General features: G+C 35.7%; 2 protein-coding genes and 1 long non-coding RNA gene across 3 annotated transcripts; 1 reads left to right on the plus strand and 2 right to left on the minus strand.

The window, feature by feature from the left end:
- Positions 1 to 335: 335 nt before the first annotated feature.
- LOC125471913 lies at positions 336 to 2,722 on the minus strand. The gene is made up of 2 exons (XR_007254006.1): positions 2,570 to 2,722; positions 336 to 1,829 (listed from the first exon to the last, which is right to left on the minus strand). It is a non-coding gene; the product is annotated as an uncharacterized LOC125471913 (long non-coding RNA).
- Positions 2,723 to 4,696: 1,974 nt separating this feature from the next.
- On the plus strand, positions 4,697 to 8,118 carry LOC125471907 (homeobox protein knotted-1-like 1). Its single transcript, XM_048572865.1, has 5 exons — positions 4,697 to 4,987; positions 5,325 to 5,435; positions 5,591 to 5,735; positions 7,353 to 7,606; positions 7,729 to 8,118. Exons 1-5 carry the CDS (start codon positions 4,712 to 4,714, stop codon positions 7,930 to 7,932), a joined length of 990 nt encoding a protein of 329 aa, XP_048428822.1. The 5' UTR covers positions 4,697 to 4,711; the 3' UTR covers positions 7,933 to 8,118.
- Positions 8,119 to 14,997: 6,879 nt separating this feature from the next.
- Positions 14,998 to 16,172, minus strand: LOC103930560 (nicotianamine synthase-like). The gene has a single exon (XM_009339906.3). The coding sequence runs from the start codon at positions 16,063 to 16,065 to the stop codon at positions 15,091 to 15,093; it is 975 nt and encodes a 324-aa protein (XP_009338181.2). The 5' UTR covers positions 16,066 to 16,172; the 3' UTR covers positions 14,998 to 15,090.
- Positions 16,173 to 22,596: the final 6,424 nt, after the last annotated feature.

A 22,596-nucleotide genomic window follows, 5' to 3' on the forward strand; every position in this document is an offset into this window, starting at 1 on the left:
TCAGCCACATTCACACCTCATCAAGCTATATCTTTGATCATAGAAAAACTACTCATATTGTTTAAAATGTTGCATCCTCTTTGAGGGAAAAACCTATGGAGAATAGCCAGCTAAAATGCACTATTGAATCTGAGTAGAGATTTCCGTACGCTTATTTGTTATTTTCTTCTGTTATTTTGGAGAAAAATTAATGGGCCAATCAAGCTTTGACAAAAGTCATGATAACTAGCCTTGAGTAGGAAAAATACTTCTATGAAATGATTTCAATTGCGCGAGAAGAAAGACAGAAAGATGAGAATATTAACACCAGGACAACGAAACATCACTCCTTCACATGAATGTGAACCCCTCACATGAATTTTAGGTACAATATGATTGATGGACTGTACTTAACATACCATCATATCTATTTAACTCTTCATGATTTCTTCCTTGCAAATCCTTAGATGCCTTATCTTGCAAGGGCAAGTAACAAACCCTACATTTTTTGGGTAACTAATGCTCAAAAAGCAACAAGCAATGTTTATCATCAGAAATCGGTGAAATTTTTTTGTTGTATCTTTCTGATTGATTTTGCCGCTGCAATTGCGGCCACATGTTATTGGTTCTTTGCTTGTTATTGCAGAAAGTACTACAATTACTAACCTAACCGATCTGGCTGCCTTTCTCTTCTCTTCATGTCTGTACTCTTTCATGGCAGCATCTGAATTCAATTTCACGTGTAGCTCAAACCCTACTGTGGCTGGCTGGTTGGGTAAGAACTTATCTGAAACTGTGTACGCTTTGCTCCTAGCGTCCCAAATTTGGTACGCTTTTAATCTTAGCTTTTGTAAATTGATCACTTGATTATTGTTGAGGGTATGAATTCGACAACATAGTTTCTATGCTATTACCTCAAACACTAATGGTGATTAGCTAGCTGAATAAGGACTTGTATACACTTTTACTTTAGTCTCCCAAACATAGCAAGTGATCATTAGTAAAGTTACAACACGTATTGTTGTCGACATGTGATAAATTCGGAACACTAAAATAACGATGTTTTTGTTTTATGTAAGCCTCTCTTCTCTAGGTGGCTTTGCTTGTCAGCCCTTTTATTTGTACAATCTTATATCATCAGCAGACTGCCATGTGAGAAATCATAAATGCCATTCTAGCACATGCACTCCATGCATATTACCATAAAAAAAATTGATTAGAAATGCCTCGTCAGTTGTTAATCTTAATCATCAGTTAAGTGGATTCTTGTTCGAATACATTATACATTGTTCATGTGTTGATATTCGATCATAACGTATCTAATTACTGTTCGGTAAAAGAAAAAAAAAAAAACTATGATATTTGGAGTTTCTTTTCTTTCTTTTTTTTTTTACAAAAAGTTTAGAACAAGGAGAGGCTGCCATCCCAGACCAGGAAAACGGACTATTTTGTATTTTCTTTGTGCGCAAATGTACTATTTTGTAGCCTTTATCTTAAATTCTCAATTATTGTTTTTTGTTTGATAATGAGAGCATATAATTACATCCAAAAAGGTGGGGGCTCCTTGTATTTTTTGCTGCTAGCCATAGTCAACACGGATTAGTTTCATCAGACCAGCTGGCTTAGAAGAAATGAAAAAGAAGGCTATACTTTGGCAGTGGAAAACTATTTCTCTAGGCAAAAATCAATACCTGGTCATTGAAAATTTGAAAGGGAGAAGCCAATTGTTGGAGTGAACTATTTGCGTGAGTAATCTTTCTGACTTTCCATATGCCAATGATGGTGTATATTTTTTAGAGACTTCTCAGTCCGACATTTTCGTTTTTTTTAGCAAGTACCTACAAAACAAGCTGCAAAGCAACAAAGACAAGAACATTAGGAAATAAGTCAAAATTTACACACTTTCCAACCACGTTTGTGGCGGTAAAAAAAAAGGAAAATAATAGACTTGGTATTCAATTCGGAGAAGGATCCTCGCCGGATCTTTTCCTAAGGATTCTAGGATCTCGTGAACATATTAATTCATCGTATATTATATGATCATAAATCATTCAAAATTTAAAATTTAAAATTAAATATAAACAATATCTAACAAAAACTGACCGCACGATATACGATGAACGGATGAGATCACGGGATCCCTAAGAAAGGGATCCGGCGAGAATCCTTTTCCTTCAATTCGTGTTGTTTTCTTAACATATTCGATATTTTAACAAGTCGTGTCATGTAACACTTGTTAAAATAAACAGGTAATATAACCCGACTCAAAATTGACCATTTACCCAACTGGTTAAGAAGTAGACAATTTCCAATTTTCCACATACGCCATTACCAAATTAATTATCTTTCACTTGATATTAATAATCAAGATTTGGCTATTATCTGCAAATCATGGATTATAAAATTTGATAATTCTGAGTGAACCAAGAGGGAAGAAAAACCATGCATTCTTACTTGGTGTGCGCAGAACAATGATTGATAGAAAGAAACAAAATGACATATAGAGTATTTTAATTGTAAATACAAAGTGATATTAAGGAGAAAAAAAGCATATAATCCCTAAATCTACATAAACCCCGATTGAAATTACCTTAAAGAAATTACTGAGAGAGAGACCGAGCGAGAGATGGGGATGGGAGAGACCCAGAGAGAGAGTGAACATGAGAGTTGAGACAGAGAAAATGGGAAACTGGAGATTGGAGTTTTGTTTTGTACGCTGAGTTTGAGAGAAAAGATCGATAGAGTGATATCAATCTCATCAGATATAATCATACAAGTGAGATATAAAATCCAATGGTACGGATTTAATCTCAATTATGTGAGATAAAATCTCATGGCTATTAGTGTAGTAAAGTTTTTTTAATAAATTTTTAATTAATGTAGAAGTGTGAAAAATATTTAAAAAATATACAAACGTTCGTAATGACAAACTCTATAATTTTTGTAAAGGAGTTAACTCTGAAATTCGTCATTATAATCTCATAAACCATAGATTTAAATTTAACTGTTGATTGTCGTTTACGTTTACTTTTCATTTTTCTCACCGAAATTAATTTTTTCAAATTTTCTCTTTTAAAAACATGATCTTTTAGCGGATGCAAAAAAATGAAAAGTTCAGATCATTGATATCCCATTCAGAGTTTTATGGGTAGTGGAATTATTGCTTGGAGTTTATAAAGTCTCTATAAATTATATAATATCGACTAATATTTCAGTTAATCATAAACATTGGAAACGTGATATCAACGATCCGAACCACTCATTTTTATGCATTCGTTAAAAGATCATGTTTTCGAAAAAGAGAATTTGAAAAATGAAACCCCGTGAGAAGAATAGAGTGTAAACGACAATCTACGGTTAAATTATGGTGTCATATTTTGGAGTTGAGTCATTCACAAAAGTAGTAAAGCATGTTATTACGAGCGATTGTACATTTTGCACACTTATACATTAATTAATATGAATTTTTATTAATTTTGCACTCAAACAAAAAAACTATGCATGAGGGTTTTAAAACCTAAACGAAGATGTAATCATTGTATAAGAGTAGATGATCCAAACATAAAAGTTTATATATTGGGAATTATTATTGACACTCCCAAAATCTCATTCTTTACTCTAAACTTTCTATATTTGGAAGCAAAAATACGCTTGTGAGAAATGTAGAATAAGATATTTGGAGTGCCAATAACACTTTCCTATATATTTTTTTCACATTTTCAACTTGTATATTAATTATTTTGAATTTTTATTTATTTTGAAGTCCCCCTAAAAACACTATTCATGAGGATTTGTAGAGTAAAATTTAAATGACGATGTACTCATCGTTAAAGTGTAGATGATGCGATCATAAGCGTTTGTATATTTTTCACATTTGTAAATGAATTATTATGAATTTTTTAATGTGTTTTAGTATTTTTAAATTGCTTTATATCTTTAATGTGCTTTGGAAATTTTAAAAATCTCACTTATGTGAGATCAAGTATTATTGCTATTGTAGCAACTTGAAAGGTTTTCTTAATAGCAAGTCAAAACGGATTACTTGCGTGTAAATTTGTTAAGAAATTCATCATTAACAGGTTCTTAATAAGTAACAATAACCCGATTAATTATTATATTAACTTAAAATTCATTATTTTTGTATCATTTTCGTTCTACATTAACGGATGTTGTAAGATATAAAATTGGTTAAGAAATTACAGGAGAGCAAACTCTTCGATGAAGAGTTGAATCTGGACCCATCAACCATTACAGTGTCAGTTTCTGAACCAATAGGGTTCGGAAACGTAGCAAGAATGTCATGTCACGGTTGAAGGTAATTCCAAAGTTCCAATGCTCTGAGGAAAGTGACTGCTGGATCTCCATAAATATGGGCTCCTAATCCCTAAACCTTTCCATCCTACCATCCGTTGTGCAATAGAAGTCTCTCTCCCATCGTCTCTCCAATCCTCTCTCCACGCACAAACAACTGTACCTTGAGGTTCCTTCTCCGCTTTCTCTCTGTGTCTTTCCCTTTTTCTCAGGTTTTTTCTTGGAAAAGAAAGTAAAGTCTTAGTCAATTTCCATGTGAAAATTCAAAATTTCCCCACAAGAAAACAAAAACAAAAACAACAAAAACCTTTGGTTCCTAGTTCCCATCTCTCTCTCTTGCACTTGCACCCTCCCTCGCAATTATCACTACATTATTGTTGCTTAATTTTTGGCTACATTTTTCTTTGAGAACGATATACATATGGAGGAATTTTACAGGATGATCGCAGGTGTGACATGTGCTGGCTCAAATGATCATGTGAACGTTCATCAGCAAGTTGAAAATATGTCTGCTAGTACTAGCAGCGCCAGTTGTGGTGGGTTTCATGGCGGTGGTCATGTGGTGGATGATCATAACATGCTGTTATTTGGGACGGAGGGTTTAGGATCCGATCATATGTCTGATCTGATCAAGTCCCGGATAGCCAGTCACCCTCGTTTCTCTGATTTAGTTACTGCATGCCTAGAATGCCAAAAGGTTAATTAATTAATGCACCAGTGCATGAATAGTCTCTTATCTTTATTTAATTTTTGCAGTATACATTAATGATTTCCTGTGTTATTTAGAACTCACTGTACCCTGAAAATTAAAATATGTAAATTAAAATAGTAGAGGCCAGGCATTATTTTATAATGTTTCAGTTCCATTTGGACTTTTCGAACTTTAGACCTAACCTACTCTAAACGTAACTTCTCCTAACCATATCAATGCATCCTCACTATTTGGCCGTATTCGTTAATTAAGCAAACAGTATGCAGGGTTTTAATTATATCTGGTTGTTTTGAGTTTTTCATAGAATATTATACTTTTACAGGTTGGAGCACCAGCGGAGATGAAAAATCTGCTTGAAGAAATTGGAAGGGTAAGCCACCCAATGAGCACCTGCAGTGAGATAGGAGCTGATCCAGAACTAGACGAGTTCATGGTATACTGATTAATTATTCACTTTTATTTATTTCTTTTGTGATATTTTGTACTCTTTAAGTTCTGTTTGATTGCTGAGAAAAGAAAGGAAAATGTACAGAAAACTAGGGTTAAATTTGTGAGCTTCTACATGTATCTTTTTCGTTGTTTTGCAAGGAATCATATATTGGGGTTCTCCATAGATTCAAGGAGGAGCTATCTAAGCCATTCGATGAAGCAACAACATTCTTGGTCAACATTCAAACTCAACTTAGCAACCTCTGTAAAGGGACATTCCCAAATACCTGGGACAATCACTCTGGTAAATAAATCTCTTCAGCTGTAAATACATTTTCCTTTTTCAATCTTAGTTTTTGGAGGGTTTCAAACCTTGAACCTACTTCTACTCATAGCCCTAACCACTCTCACCACTAGGCCACCCTCAGTAGCTTATATAAACATTTTCCCTTAACTTTCATCCAGTCTAGGTTTTGGTTTTGTTTTTTCTTCTTCTAATTGTATGAAGAAGAAGACACGTGTGTACATGCATGTACATCTGTTTATTCATCAGTCCAAAGGAGGTTGTATGCGTACGAGATTGTACATGGCTTTCATTTAATTGGTTTCTGTTTTATATATGGACAAATCATGACACGTGGGATGAGCATAACATGATGGTGTTTCTGATGCCCTAGAAAGAGAGAGAGAACCATTTGAAAGTGACTTGGTGGTGGATAGTTAGAAGCGTGACCTGACGACCTCATAACTCCACCGGTAGTCTCGGATATCACTTGTTCCATTCTCACAATAATAAACATTCATAAGTACTTTCACAAAGCCTTCTATGACCGTCTGTAAGTTATTTTGAGAGGATCAAAACCACTTATGAAGAGAAACATGTGAATTAGTGTTTCGTCATAAAATTATATAAAGCGAATGCTCAAATCATATGAAGGCTTTGAAGAGAGAATTTTTTAAATAATTTTACATAAAATCCCTAATTTCTAAACATTAATAAATTGTCCTAATTAATAGTAGGGTGGTTCTAATAGGACGAGGTTGTGAACGAATCTAAGTTTAAGTTTGCGGGTACTTTATTTAATTCAAGAGATATTTTAATTAATCTAATGTAAATTATAAAAAGAGGTTCGAACTCGAATTTGGATGGAGAGAAACATCATACTCTAGTCAACTTAATCAGCTACATCCAAAGTATGCAATTTTGGTGTACTACTGAGTAGAAGAAAATGGGGGGATAGGGTTAGACCTAGTTTGATACTGAGGTGATTCTGAAAAAAGTTGGTATCAAAAAAAGCTGGTAGCTGTCTTTGTGTTTGGTAAACATTCAGCTTCAGCTTTTTTTCACAGTTTTTGGTGAAAAAAAGCCAAAAACAAGAAGCTGCAAAACCCAGCTTTGAAAAATCGGTTTTTTTTCACATCTGTTTTACATAAAAGTTTACCAAACACTATAATACTGTTTTTTTTTTTCAAAAGCACTTTTACAAAAAAGTTTACCAAACACTCTGCTGCTTTATTTTACAACTGCTTATTCTCACAGCACAGCAGAATCATCTTTTTTTCAAAGCACAACAATACCAAACCAGCCCTTAAACGATCCATAAATCTCTGGTCATGGTCGTCTAATAAAGATTAAAAGTAATCTACTTCTTTTTGGCCTTCCACTTAAAAGTAATTAGCACCGCAAAATGCACTTATTTTCATTTTTTTCATGAGGTCTGCAAGATGATTTTTTGGATTGTGAATAACAGCTCCAATCAAGAATTCTTCTCTAAAACACTAAGTTATGATTCCTTTTTTTATACGTTCCTTTTTTACTGGTCGTGCCAAAATTAAAGAAGGGATCGGCAGTGAGATTTGCATGTAAATTGCAATATTATATGCTTAACTTAGGACTGCTGACTAATTTTTAGTAATGCAGATGAAGGGGTCGGCAGTTCAGAGGAGGAACTTAACTGTGGGGTGGTGGAAGCAGCAGAGAGTCAAGAAATTGGTGGTGCTCATTCTAGTGGTGATCGGGAACTGAAAGGTATGCTGCTGAATAAGTACAGTGGCTACCTTAGCAGTTTGAGGAAGGAGTTCTTAAAGAAAAGAAAGAAAGGGAAGCTACCGAAGGATGCCAGGACTACCTTATTGGATTGGTGGACTATTCACTATAGGTGGCCATATCCTACGGTAATTTCATTACAATGTCATCTCTTTTCTGGTTCAAATTAAGGTTAATGGAAATTTAGTTTCATGTATGTGTGTGTTTAGGATTATTTCAAAATTTGACGATGGTAAACATGTGTATGTAGGAAGAGGAGAAATTGCAGCTGTCTGAGATGACTGGATTGGACCAAAGGCAGATCAACAACTGGTTCATAAACCAGAGGAAGAGACATTGGAAACCATCTGAAGACATGAGGTTTGCTCTCATGGAAGGCGTCGGTGGGAGCACCGGAGGACCTGTGATGTTTGACACTGGTTTTGGAACTGGAAATATTCATGATGGTATGTGATATCATTGTATCAGGTGTTTGGTCGATTCTAACATTCGACCTAAGTAGCGTTAGAGCCTTTGATTATTTCAGTCTAATGTCTTCTTTTTCATATGGTATTTGTGAACCTTGTAATAATGTTACGACTTGCATGTATGTATATTCTGTATCTGTGATCCCTCTCTTATACATGTAATATTTTCTGTCCGTGCGGGCCTAGACCCCCTTTTTATTGTAGATAGTCTCCTTTGGGCTGAGTCCATCTTTTTCTTTTGAGCTGAATAAGTGCACTCTTTCTACCAGAAAAAATTGTTGTGTGTCCTTTCTTTGTGAGAGGAAGGCAAATAATTGTTGGACGTGCCAAAAATAGTTGGTCTTGGAACTCTTACTTTAAGGTCGAATTGGGTCTAAATCAAGGCATCCACAAAGGGGATATTAGCAACCAATTATTCCAACTCACAACGAGTCGAACTGATACATCAAAATCATCTATACAATAAGTATTCCTCAATCAAGCCATAAAAGAGCTAAATTGCATCTCTATGACCCTAACATAAAACCGGTCTTAGATAAATCAAGCATCAATATCGTATAGCTAAAACCTAAATTCAAAACGGAAATTGTTATCAAATTAGTCTTGTTAGTTGGGGATAGTCTTTGATTTGTAAATTTGGTGTGGGATACTTTTTTTCCTTCAACTAAATTGAAATTCTCGACAAAATTTTATTGAGACTTATTCATTTCCCTCGTGTACTTATTCATTTTCCTCATCAATTAACCCTAGATCCTCACCCTAATCAAACTAGGTTGCACCGTTCCCACACTATTTAAAAATTAAAGATACGGAACCCGAAAAAAAACATTGAAAATATTTTAGGCCTATACGAATGATGCAGTTTTCCCACACTTTCATGACTTTGGAGGCTGTTAGCTGTCTGGTCTTGAAAAAACGACTTTGCTTCAATCCAAACCGTTAACTTGCATTTGGAAAAAATCGTAAAGAGAGTGGTTATACTTATTGATGACAATTAAGCAACTATTGCAGAACCAAACAAATGAGCAGTTATTCATGCCCATGGCCATGTGTCAGCACAGAATACACAAACTGAATAGTAATGGTTCGATACTTCTAGCATTTTAACTATTAGATCTTTATTTAAAAACAAAAATTGAAATTTAATGGTTAAAACACTCAAATTTCCGGATACTTCCTGAGCACCCAAGATGTAACAAACCGTCCCGGAATTTACGTAAGAAAATAGGTATTTTTGTATTTTCACTAAGTTTGGGGGATACCTTCCTTTTTAAAATTGTTTTTGAGTCTTAATTGGTGAGCCCAAGGGGCCCACCCCATGTTTTTGTTCCCCCGGTTCCTTCCCTTTCCCTTTTCTTTTGTTTTTTTTTCTGAAAAGTCTCTCTCTCTCTCTCTCTTTCTTTCTCTTTGTCTTCCTTTCCCTCCCTCCGAGCAGAACGCGAACACACCCACACACATACACACCCATGCCCACACCTATAACTCTTTTCTAACCCCGTGGATGTGTTTTGGACGTCAAACCATGAAGAAACCACCTCGGAGACATTTCCCAGTTTTCCGGCGAGCACCGCCCCTTTCGAGGCAATTTCCGGCCAAACCACGGCGAGTTGGCCGGCGTGCAAGTTTCCGGCGACCTCAGTGACTTTCGAGGCGATTTCCAGCCAAACCACGGCGTGTTGGCCGGCGTGCAAGTTTCCGACGGACACCCGTGGCTTCCAGGTTGTTTTCCGGCCAACTCCGACCACGATGACGGGAACCAAGGGTATATTTCGATTCCTTACCTTCGGGGCTTCAATTTGGTATATTGAATGACATGTTTTGGTTGAGTTTTGAGCTCCAAAGGAGCTTGGGAATTTTCCGGCCGAGTTCCGGCGTCCTTCTCCGGCGCACCCAGGCCTTCGGGCCGTTCTCCACCCTCACACGGGCCTTAGGCCTGTTTGGTCTCTGGCCCAAAACCCAAAACCTTTTCCTTTTTATTTTTATTTTGTTTCTTTAAAAACCCAAGGCCTTTGGGCCTTTCCTGCCAAGCCCAAACCCATTACCCTTTTATTTAGGCCTTTGGGCTGTGTGGTTTCTAACCTAAAACCCAACCCACCTAACACCTAACCCAATTACCTTAACCCAATTACCCTAACCCAAAACCCTAGGGCCCTGACCCGTGACCCTGACCCGTTGACTTGACGCGTTGACCGTTGACTGGGTCAACGGTCAGCGTTGACTTTGACTTTGACCGGTTTGACCGTTGACTTTTTTTAGTTTTCGTGTGGGACCCCTCCTAGCCTAATTTCGACGTTCTGAACCCGTTTCCGATGTCCATTTTTCCAAATTCAATCGTTTGAGTAGAGCTTGACTAAATGTACCTTTTATGTGCTTAGGGGCGATTATCTGTGGCGTTTCCTTCTTCGCTAAACGGCGTGGCTTTTCGACGGCGAAGTACTGTGAGCGGACCCCTTCTAAAAATGCATGTTTTAATGGTAGAATTGCATACACAGAAAAGCATGATTTTACGATTATGTTTTATGAAACGTTTTGAGATAACATGCTTACTAAGGCTAGTTTGAATTATTACTATTTTTCCTATAACCCATGTTCTTATAGAATATCTGATGGATGACGATATGATATTTAGAACATGTTTAGAACACTTCTTTATAGTATAGATGATGGATGACTTTATACTATGAAGTTGATTTTCAATATATGTATGTTCACTGGTTTTGTACTTACCTAGTGGTCCTTTCCGCTACGGGACGTAGGGATAGATCCGGTCCGTCCCGGGCGACGGTTTGGTGTTGGCATAGGGCCTGGAGTGTGTTTTCCTCTGACTGTCTGCTCAGAGACGGGAAGCCGGCAAGGGGCCTGAAGTGTGTTTTCCTCTGACTGTCTGCGCAGAGACGAGGAGCCTGCATGGGGCCTGAAGTGTTATATCGGACATTCACTAGTGATTATTATTGTTTATGCGAATTATGATTTGAGACATTGCACGACATGCTAGGTTTCAGAAAACCTATGTTTATCATTACATATGTGTTTTCATAAAACCTGGGGGTTAGTATGTTGATAACTGTTTTATTATATATATATCAACTTGGTCCACTCATGTTTGTTTTGCGCCCCCTTCAGGACTTAGAATCGAGGCATACAATCCCGACGTCCAGGCACTTCCGCATCGGCATCTTCGAGTCCTCTCGGTGTAGGACCCACTCCTTTGTTTCATTCAATTTTATATTATTTTCTTTTAGTGTTCTAGCTTAGAGGTGTGCTCTGAAAACGGTCCTTATTTGCATATTAATTATTCTTTTATATTTATAAACCTTATTCATCTCTTATTTTCAGCATTTACACTTAATAAATGGCTTTCGTCACCCTCGGGTGTCGGCCAGCACGTGCTTATCCTGGTATTCGGGGAATATCGGGGTCGGGGCGTGTCACAAGAATTGTTAGTTGCTAGGTACTTGAGATATATAATTGAAGTCAGAACATGAATCGTGCAAGGCAGGACTTCCGTGCACATGAATGTCGACCGGCAAAGCTAAATGGCATTTAAGTGCATGTCTTCCGACCAAGCAATTTTGATTTGCCTAATGTGGATTGGACGTCTTATGACCTTTTTATCTAGCTACTAAAGGTCAGTATTGTCTCAAATTTAATCTTAAGATTGAAATCTTTGCAACTGTTTTGGAGCGAATCAAGTCTAATAACTTTATTCATGATTTTACATGTCGATTTGTGGTGAAGAACATACACATACCCTTTGGACACTAATATGGCGGGTTGGACTAATAGCTCAATGTACTTGATAGGTTAAGAAAATTGTCACTTTTATGTCTCTGTTTTATGCAATTTTTATTTGTTGGGTAAAAAAGCTCGTATTTTCTTTGATAGGTAAGAAACATGTAACTAAGTGAAAGTCTAAATTTGGAGAATTCTTTTATGCAACTAGTACCATCCACTAAATATTTTTCACTAAAAAACGTATTAGTCATGAATAAACGATTGTCACGTAATAAACTAGTGACATACAAAAATATCTCCTGAATCTTTTATAATTGGGGAAACTCTTGTGCATCCGATACGCCATATAGTTGGTCAGTTGATGCAAGGGGAAGAGCAATTTCTGTTGGTGATGAGAATTGTCAACTCACTCAAGGTGGTGTCCATGATTAGATTTTGTTATCTTTTAGGTAATGTTATATATTCATATACCCAAAAGACCAACACGCACAATTCAAACTACATTAGTAATAAAATGTTGGTGCTTTTAAGTATTCATAAGTCAAAATGATTTACGCTATACTTTGAAAAAATACAAATAAATAAAAAATAATGCGACTCACTATGATGTAAGCCGTGATGGAATCACGCACACTGATTTAGAATTGAATGTGAACACATATAAAATTTCAATATTATTTTGTAAAGATTTGAATTAATGTCTTATATATTAATCCTACTTCACTATTGATTAACTATTCCAAAAATTCAATGAGTTAATAATTGTTTTTCTTTGGACACTTCAATAACATGAACAAGGCTTGGTGGCATATGTTCACAACCTGACTCAAGAGAATGTTGACATCTTTGGAGGGTTTGAGACTGTCGATGCCTGAGATTTTCTCATACAATTAGCTTATAAACTTTTTTGTGCTTTTCTCCCATAGTCCCATGAACCCCATGTCGACACTATGAGAAAGAGATTCATATTGCAGATCTGCATATGACAACACTCACCACTCCAAAAGGGCCCTTATTTTAAGTGCACTTATGCAGGACAACATTCCCTTTATGTCGACACTCGACACTCGATACTATATATATATACTCGACATGCATATGCATAAGCTTACAATTTACAAACCCTAGCCCCTGCCGAAAATTTTCTTTTTAATTTTCTAACCTAATTAACAAGGTAGCCCAATATTTGTATATATTGTGTACACTTAACTGAAATCTTGTTGGTTAATGTAATATTTTTGATAGGGTAAGTTAGATCGATGTACCCAAAATAGTGAACAATATATTTTTTAAAGATTTTTTTTCTTCATATAAGCGATATTTTATGTGCACTAATTCTTTTAAATTAAGGGGTGAGAGATCCAAACTTGATTGCAGGGAAGAGCACACTGCTATGGGCTATAAGACCAAATCCGAACAATGAAAATAGTTTTAAGAAAAATTCCGAATTCTCCATGCCATATTTCCTCAAGTATACTTTGCTAGCTATTTAGCAAATTAAATATAATAGGAAAATGAATGTGGTAAAAAAATTTACGAGAACTCGAAACCTCAAAGTCTATTCTCTGTACCTTTCCCTAATATTTCTATAATATAAGGTTCTGCAGCTCTCTCTTCTGATCTTGACAATATTTCATCTTCTGCTAATTTGATAATTAATGAATTTTTAGCATTAGAGGAACTTCATGCATCTCTAGTCAGTGGATTTTGTAATTTATTGCAGATGGAAGTAGATCTATAGAAATCTCTAGTCACTAGGATTTATATAACCTTAGTCAAAGCACAGTGAAAGATATCCAAGGAGGGCTGATATCCAGGGGGCTCATAAATTATAGTCATTAACTAGGCTAAATGTTAATTTAGTGGAGCTTCCAGGGCCGTTTGTGAAATTTCGGAGATCCTATGTGAAATTTATAAAAGGGCTCCTTTTTAAGATATATTTTTTTAAAGTATGACAATATATTGGTACTAGAAAATAATAACTTAAATCAAAACAACTTTTAGGACTCATTGATTGTAAGTTTACAATTGTCATTAAATAAGTAAAAAAAGTTACAAACATAACCTTCACTAAATAATAAAAAACAGTTCAATCTTAAGCAATCAAATAAAGAAAGAAAAAAAGCTTCAAAAACTCTAACTTTAGAGTTTCACTTGAATATATAACATTATTATATAATTAATAAAATTGAAAAGAAAGTTGTTTTTTAAGGTGTTGTTATTAGCACTCCTAATATTTCATTGTGCATTCTAAATTTTATATTTAGATAAAAAATTACACTTATAAAAGTGTACTATAAGATTTTAAAATGCTAATAAAAGTTTTTTTTTTTTAATATATAACATTATTATATATAAATATAAGATATCAAAATTTTTGAAGGTCCTTCAAATTTAAAGACCTTATGCGATTGCATCTTTCATTTTCCCACAGCGCCGTCTATGGGAGCTTTAAGAACCGGACATCTCTGCCTTTTCAGATTAAATGTGATGGGAAACCAACGGGGATCGGGAGAGGAGACCAACCGCGAATGGTGAAACTCTTTGAACAAATCACAGTTAGACAGACCCACGCAAATCAATTGTCGTTTTCCTAAACGACTTGCTATCAGATGACCTACAATGACAGCCTTTTGTGTCCAAAAAAGCAAAAAAAAAAAACATTAAATATTTCACCTGAGGATCGCTCAACATCGCAAATTTCATAATAATGAATGACTGCAGAACGCAACAAAATTCTGGTCTCTCTCAATCTTTTCGTCACTGAGGTATCGCCTCCACTCAAACTGTGAAGAAAACCCTACATTCTTATCCATATTTTACGTAAAAGACAATTTTATTAAGTTGCTGATCGAGTTAGCCTAGTGATGAGGGTGAGTAGGCTAGGTTGAGGGTTTGAAACACTTTAATGTAAAACTTTATTTGTGAGGGTGTAAAATGAATTTTTTGAAGAAGTTTCACAAAAAAAAAAAGAGAAAAAAAAAAAAAACCATAATTGAATTCTACAAAATCTTTTTCTTCCCACACACACCTGTGTTTATTTCTAACAATTAGAGCGAAGCAAGGAATGGAGAAACCAAGGTGCGCTAAAATTATGCTAGAATCATCCTCTAGTTCCACTATTAACAATTTGAATTGGGATTTTCTCATTTCCGTAAGTGCAAGGTGAAACAACAAACATTATGTATCCAAATATAAGGATCCAATTTCCATGTGATTTTATTAAAATTTAAGATTCCATAACACATATTTAATATGTAGATATAATAAGTAGCTATATAATTAGGTCAGATACGTGCGCATTGAACACATATCAGTTAAACCAAATAAATGGATTTTATTTCCCTGCATATGCGAAGCAACATAGATGAAGGCATATAAAGAAAAATCATCACAGGATCGATGTTTTATTAAAGCTGCTCCTCGAAAGTCAACTCCTCAATCATGCTGCCAAGTTTTTGGAAAGGATTGAAGGCTTCAATCTCACAACACTTGCTGGGAAGTCTAATGGCACCAGCATTAATCTCCTGAGAATCAATTGATGATGAATGCTGAACAGGCAATGCGTATTTACGCGCGATGACAATCGAATTAATGACTTCATCGGTGGGATGAAACACAGAGAGAACCTCAAACCCTCTAAGATCATCACAAGGATCAATTACCGGATAAAGAAAAGCTCTCGCACCGTGTGCACTCCTTAGCATCAAAGTTGCTCCTGGGGCCATGTATTTCGCCAAGTGATCGATAATTTTCAGCTTCTCCATCTTGTCCATGCCAACAAGAGCAGCCAAAAACACAACTTCATAGTCTTTCAAAGCAGTTGTGACATCCATTATATCTGTGGTGTGGAAGACCATCCTTTGTGATAGGTCAGGATCGGATGACACTAAGCCAAGAGCCATGGAGTTGGCCAAAGTGTCGATGTCATAGTTGTCAAAAGAGGTTTTGGTGAGGTGATTGGAGGCCAAGACAATTGAAGTAAGGGGAAGAGGGCCAGAACCCACAAAGGCAATTTTGCTGGGCACACGGGTGAAGTGTTGGCTAAGGATGTTGAACTCAAGTTTGCTAAGCTTGAGGTAATTGGAATAGTAAGGGAAAATGTCGAGATGGTCGAGAGGGTGCTCATATGAGCCTAGGATTGTTGAGAAGTGATTCTCCAAAAGTCCTTCTGCCTCTCCACAAAGCCTTATAAGATTTGACCTTATTTCTTGCACCCCTTGGCATAACTTGGAAACATCGATTGGACTTGGCGGTATGCATGTCAGGACGAGTTGGGTGAAGAGCATGTTGACATCTTGGGAGGGTTTGAGGCTCTCTAAGCTTGAGATTTTCTCATACAATTCACACACTCTTTGTACCAAGGCATCTCCCTGGCAACACATGTCGACACTTGAGGATATGGTGATCAAAGACCCTTGGGAAATAAGATTGAAAATTCAAACACCCTTGAAAAAAAATCTCACAGCTTAATATTGGTGACATCCTCCGGACTCCAGAGAGTCGTTATTTATGGGCACTTGTGGGGTCCATGTCGTGAAGGTCCATGGCACCTCTACTGCCACCTCAAAATTTCCATGGTGTAACAGTTAATATTCCTAACATATATTGATATATACAGACAATATTTTATTTTTCAAGAATTTGCTCATACATATTATTTTCCTCGTGATGGCACATATATACAGTATATAGTCTTGTAGAGGAAGAAAATATAACATTCATATTCTATTTGCAGCATAAAATTAAACTAAAAAAGGAAAAATGAAAACAATAATTATTATTTTTATTCATAAAAGGTGAGATATGTGCATCCAAATACAGATTTATTTTGTGCACATGTTTTGCTATTCATTGTAGGAATTTCGGGTGTATAGTCAGTTTATCAAAACTCTTTGGAACCCAAAAAAGCTTGCCTATGACGAGTTTAGGTTACTTAAACACATAACAATTAAACGAACTCTCTATCTCTCACATTACATCTCAATAAGAATTATAGAATTACATGCGTGGAGTTTACATAAATTATGTTTCATGAAAGTTTTTCTTATCTTGAGTCTTGGCTTTTCTTGGGATTCAGGACAAGGCCATTATCCCCATGAAGAGGCATACAGATAGGTTTCAGAGTTACAACACTCGATAGACCGTTAAAATAAAGCAACAAGTAGCAAGTCTATCTCTACCAATGGTTCTGTTACTTCAGCAGGAAAAGTAGTTATATGTGATGTAGCGATGAGAGAAAATGATGCCATCTCTTTCTTTCTTACATTGAATGCACAAAATGGGATCTAAATTAAAAAATAAATTAAAATGGAGAAATGAGTCCCCAAAACCTATTTTATGGTAGATACTCATGGATCAAAAGCTAGTGACAAATGACAAGATCATCCATTTAACAATAATACTTGTACTCTTAATTACGGTTGTGGATTGTAAATGGAGGACTTGTAGGCGAGATTAGTTCTTCGGGGTAGAACGATGTAGAACGCGAAACATCCACCTTCACCAAAGATAAAAAGTCATACACACTATATATAATCGTTAATCGCACGTCTCTTATTAAATTAAGAGAAAAACTAACACCTAGATATGAAAACACCTAAACCCTAATTAGGTGTTCCATGTTACATGATCAATAGCATAGAAATAGTTTCTCAAATATTCAGATGTCACAAAAAATATAATTTCGATATTCAGATGCGTTCAACATATACTATACATATCATGTAGGACTTTTTTTATTTTTTATTTTTATTTTATACAAGAAACGATAGCGATTTTTCATTAATAACGATAACAATAACAAATACAAGGGTTACCACATGGGTACAATTTCCAGTGATTAAATATTAATCTGGAGGTAATTTGCACAAATAAGCAATGATGATAATCCCTTAATTGGCTACCACAAGCGCACATACTAGCTCAAACACCCAGGTAAAAATCTACCACAAAGACGGTAGAAGCAATAGACTTATCCCCGGGACTTTATGTGTCTACAATGTTGTCATACACACTGAGTTCTTAGACGTTGTCAAAGTGCCTCGTAGCTTCCACTATGCTTTTTCTGGGTTTTTTTTTTCGCTGAAGATTAAGTTGGCTTTACAGGAATTGGATGGCCACCATAGTTTCAATCAGTAAAAGGATGGATTTTTCAACGTGTCGGGAATTGATTTGATACATACTATCATAATACAATTGGTTGAATTTATTTTTAAAATTTTTAACTAATTATATTATTACATTTAGTGTATCAGACTCATATTCTCACGTCGACAAGTCTCTTCGGTAAAAGCCCCTTTGCTATTTCGAATGCACGATATTGTTATAATTATTTAAACCTTTTTTTTTCAGCTTTACTTTCTCCTTCTACTTCAATGGTTTTTCTCCATTTTTTTTTTTAAGGGTACGATACAATCATTCTTTTAGGTAGTGCAAGCTTTCAAACAAGATTGCTTTATGCTTAGGAAATTTCTCTTTGTTTGACCTCATTTTTTAACCTCCAAAGGTATACAGATTCTTATAAGCAAAGACAATTTGGAAGTGTATGAAAGTTGCTTTCATGCAGTCAAAGAGGGTTGGTTGAATTGATAAAGATTATTCTCTTCGCTAGATCAAAAGCTAAGTTTGAGTTTAGTTGTTAGCAATCCCTCTTGATGTGTGATCTATAAAAACTAAAAAGGGGACTAAGACTCTTTCTATAGATCGTGAGAGAGGTTTGTGGTATGCACCTTGAGATGGTGTAACCTTCCCTCTCTCTAACTTTTATTAAAAAAAGTCTCTTTCATGCAAATATATAATCCAGGGTTTGCATGGGTGACTTCTTCCGATAAAATTAGCTTGACCTGTTTTTTCATCCTCAATCGAGATTAATACATCAAAGATTTACTTGTACCATCGAAGCATGCATAACTCGTGGCACTCTATACTACAAAAATTTAATCAAACCCTAATCTCATTACTTAGACCTTCAATCAATGGCAGCCCAGAAATTATTCCTTTTATATATATAAAAATAAAAAAAAATAGTTTGCCTGTCTTATATTTTTGTCATTTAAAGAGAATCCACTGAGGGAGGTAGTAAGGCATAGATGTAGACAACTGATAGGGTTATATGGGTTTTGATAATGTTTTTATGTCCCTTTTGGTCGGAAGAAAAAGATGAAACATGCGTGTATGGATAGAAAGAAGTCTTTCCATTTTGGCCAATTTGGCCACTTCTCCCGACAATAGCAGTACCGCGACTACTCGACACTAAAGTTTGGGATCTCTTTTCAGAGAGGGTTGTGCTATACACACACATCTTTTTATTTCTCACACGCCTCTTTTAATTTTCAACCGTCGAATAGAATGAATTGAAGAAAATCAAATGATATAAATTAACAATAGGTATGAGAGAAGTAAAAGTGGATGTGTAAATAGCACTACCAGTTAGAAATAGTGGGTTCAACATTTAGAAAGTTTTATATTTTTCTTTTCATATATATATAAAATCACATAAAATATTAAGTAGGGTGATCACATTTTGTAAATCACAATAGAAGTAGGTCAAACCTCTATTAGAGATATGATTTTATGTGGTGACTCGAGACTGGAAAAGCAATTTTAGATTTGCGAATTGCAGCGCAAATAGTGTGTTAGAAGTTTCCAAAGTCCATTTCCAATTCAAAATACCTTTTTAGAAAATAAATGACGAGACGAGTCAAACTCATTGTTTTTCTACAACCTCAGATGGATTTAGGGAGTTGAGATCGTTTAGTGAGTCAAAAACATATTTAAATATTTTGGTTATTTTTGTACTTTTCCGTTTTATTTTCTTTTGCTCCAATATTTTAGAACTTTATCTAATGGTTACCGTTCGTGATCTCTTTATCTATAACTTACGATGGGACCTATGTAGTCTTCCAAAATGTGATTACCCTAGCATATCCTAAAATCACATCTGCATTAACCTGAGACTATCAAGCTTTATGAATTAATCATAAGTTTGAATGTGGTTAATTAACTTGAATTAATTACCTTTTTTTTTTTAATCTGGTCTACATAACTTCCAAAATTCACTCCTAGATGGTAAAATTTTTATGGGCATTTGGTAAAAAGCCTTGACAATAATTTTCAAATGTGCTAAGTCGATGTCTTGGATTAATTCTGAGATATATGATTTGTGTGTTAGGATTTAATATTGTTTGTCTTTGTTTAGTAGGATCTTCGATTGTTTGTGTTAATTTTTGTTTGTTTTTTCAAGAGAAATGCTATTCACACTCCTAATTTGATATTCTACAATCATAAATTGTGTGTAGTAACTGCTGCCCATGCTATCAAACTCTAATTAATCATAGTGCTTCCTATTTTTTTTTCTCACAATTTATGAATTTTAAATAAAAAGAATCAAATTAAAGCAAAGGGCATAAGCATATTGGTTGGCAAAGGTGAAGTGAACAGTGGCCATTTGAGCAACAAGTGTGTGTTTACCTACACGACTCCATGTGCCATACTCTGGCCCTGAGAATGATGGGCCTATTAGGTTTTGACCCACACTTATGCCGCAACTTGGGCCCTCACAAATTCAAAATTTGCTTTCAATTCTCATTTCATGGTGATATCATTCGTCCCCTTATTCATAACTTGATAGGACTCATCAGTCATCCCCATAAGTGGAAACTTCGGACGTGACAAGTTACCTAACTTAGAACACGACATGAATATAAATAGATAAATCGGAACACAAGATTTTGATAATCCTAACTCATCCCTAAGCTTTAGCATCTATAGTCGATTCGTATTTGCAATCTCTGACTTGTGATGAGCAAGAACAACTTATATGAAACAAACACGTTAAGTTTACATTGCCCCAAACCTCCCACGTGATGATGCATAATAGGTTTAGAATACTGTTACCTTAGCGTCCCCGTTTTAGTGCTACCCAAATCTAAGAACACTAGCCCATCTTAGTCCAACAATGTTATCGAGGAGGGTGATTTATAGATCCAATTAAAATGAAACAGACACAAATTTAAGAATATTAGGGCCCATCTCAGTCCAACAATGTTGGTGGGGAAGGTGTGTTAGAGCAACTCCACTGTGTGGAGTAGCCCTAGCGACAAGCCCCAAAACAAAGGGCAATAGCCTGAGCAACCACGTCTAGCCCATTCGGGCGATTGCGCAGGAGTGGGCCCAAGCAAGAGGCTCGGCGAGAATCGCTGGCCCGAGAGCCCGAGGTGGGTATGATGCAACGCTGGCGTCAGGGCGACATTAGCTCGGTTTTAATATTTTTTTAGTCAGGCGTGTGCATTACAAGCGTGGAGGGGGCGCATCCCCGACCAGTTTCAGGCGTTGGGGCCCGTGGCGTAGGCTTGCTCAATGTTACCGTTGGAGGCCACACGACAGTTCCTCGTCCGTTGGATTTCAACGGTAAAAATAATAATTCCAACTATCATTAATTTTAGCCGTTGGATTTAAGATCAACGGTTCACGTTATTCGGCTTTATAAATTTAAAAATAAAAAAAAAAAGGAAAAAAGTTTAAAATTATGAAATCTTATCGTTGTGCCACGCGGCACAATTTGGAGTGTTGGAATTCAAATTTTTTTAAATCCAACGGTAGAGATTAATTATGTGAATAAAAAATTAATAAAAATCCAAAAAATAATTTTTTTTTTTTACTTTTCTATAAATACCTTCTCGCTTTCTTCTACCTTACACCACAATTTCACATTTTGTCAACTAGTTTCAACCACATTCTTATCTTTCTCTTAAAGTTTCAATCCAATTTTTTTCCAACAAAATGACTAATGATGCATGTACGAATTGGTTGCTTGTTGAAGATGTTACATTGTGTACTAGCTGGGTTGAAGTTACTCATGATTTGATTACAGATAATGAGATGCAGTTGTGAGAAATGTGGAGCCTTATTCATGCCAATTATCTTGAGAAAATTGGTGGGAAAAGAACCAAAAAATCGATGTCTAGTCGTTGGAGAATACTTAGCCAATCGTTTAGTATGTGAAGAGACGCCTTAGCACAAACTAGTAGTAATCTTCGAAGTGGGGAAAATTAGCGGATCAGTTAATAATATATTATTTATTTGTTTGTACTATACCCAAATTTACATTAGCTACTTTGATTATAATTATTTCTTCTCTTCCATTGTGTAGACATTTTAAGCACAAGCTTGGTATAATGCCAAATCCAAAAACCAAAAGCAATCATTCACCCGGTGGGAATGTTGGAATATTGTCAAAGATTGTCCTAAATTTAGAGTTGTGCTTGTCGGTCCAGAAGTTTTCATGAACAACACCCTTTTACACTCTACTCCCGATCATGCCTCGCATGTTCATGAAGATGACGCAGAAGAAGTGCTCGAAAAGATTAGGTTGTAGATAATGCCACGTGACATGCTGTCATTCGTTAAAAATTTGATCGAAATCTATCCTCAAATATTGTAAACAGATTGTGACACGCGGCGCGACGTGATTGGTTAAAAATCTTATCGGAAATCTATCCTCAACAATTCTGAAAATGTAACGACATGTGGCACAACGGCATTGGATAAAAATCTTATCGAAATCCATCACCAATAATTGTCTTTTCGGATAATGACACGTGACACAACGAGAACGATTAAAAATCTTATCCAAAATTACTTATAAAATTATTTTGTATTATTTTATAAATAAATAAAATACTATTATTTTATTGTCTATTGCCAAGGCTATTCCGTGTAGAAGTGGAGATGCAAAAGACAATTATTGTTTATAAAGGGCAATTACTGTTCATTGGGTGGATTAAATAGTTAATAGCCTTGAGGGCCTTAGCAATGGTGGAGTTGCTCTTATAGATCCAATCACCATGAAAGAGACACGTTAAGGTTATAGTGTCCCAAACCTCTCACATGACAACACATAATAGGTTTATGAT

The sequence above is a fragment of a genome, unplaced genomic scaffold (genome assembly GCF_019419815.1).
Source record: "Pyrus x bretschneideri cultivar Hongxiangsu unplaced genomic scaffold, Pyrus_bretschneideri_v1 Contig11, whole genome shotgun sequence".
Lineage (NCBI taxonomy): Eukaryota > Viridiplantae > Streptophyta > Magnoliopsida > Rosales > Rosaceae > Pyrus > Pyrus x bretschneideri.

Coding starts and splice junctions, on each gene's coding strand:
- LOC103930560 (XM_009339906.3), bottom strand. CDS start 16,065: ATGTGTTGCCAGGGAGATGCCTTGGTACAAAGAGTGTGTGAATTGTAT.
- LOC125471907 (XM_048572865.1), top strand. CDS start 4,712: ATGGAGGAATTTTACAGGATGATCGCAGGTGTGACATGTGCTGGCTCA. Junction 4,988..5,324: donor CATGCCTAGAATGCCAAAAG/GTTAATTAATTA, acceptor ATACTTTTACAG/GTTGGAGCACCAGCGGAGAT. Junction 5,436..5,590: donor CAGAACTAGACGAGTTCATG/GTATACTGATTA, acceptor TTGTTTTGCAAG/GAATCATATATTGGGGTTCT.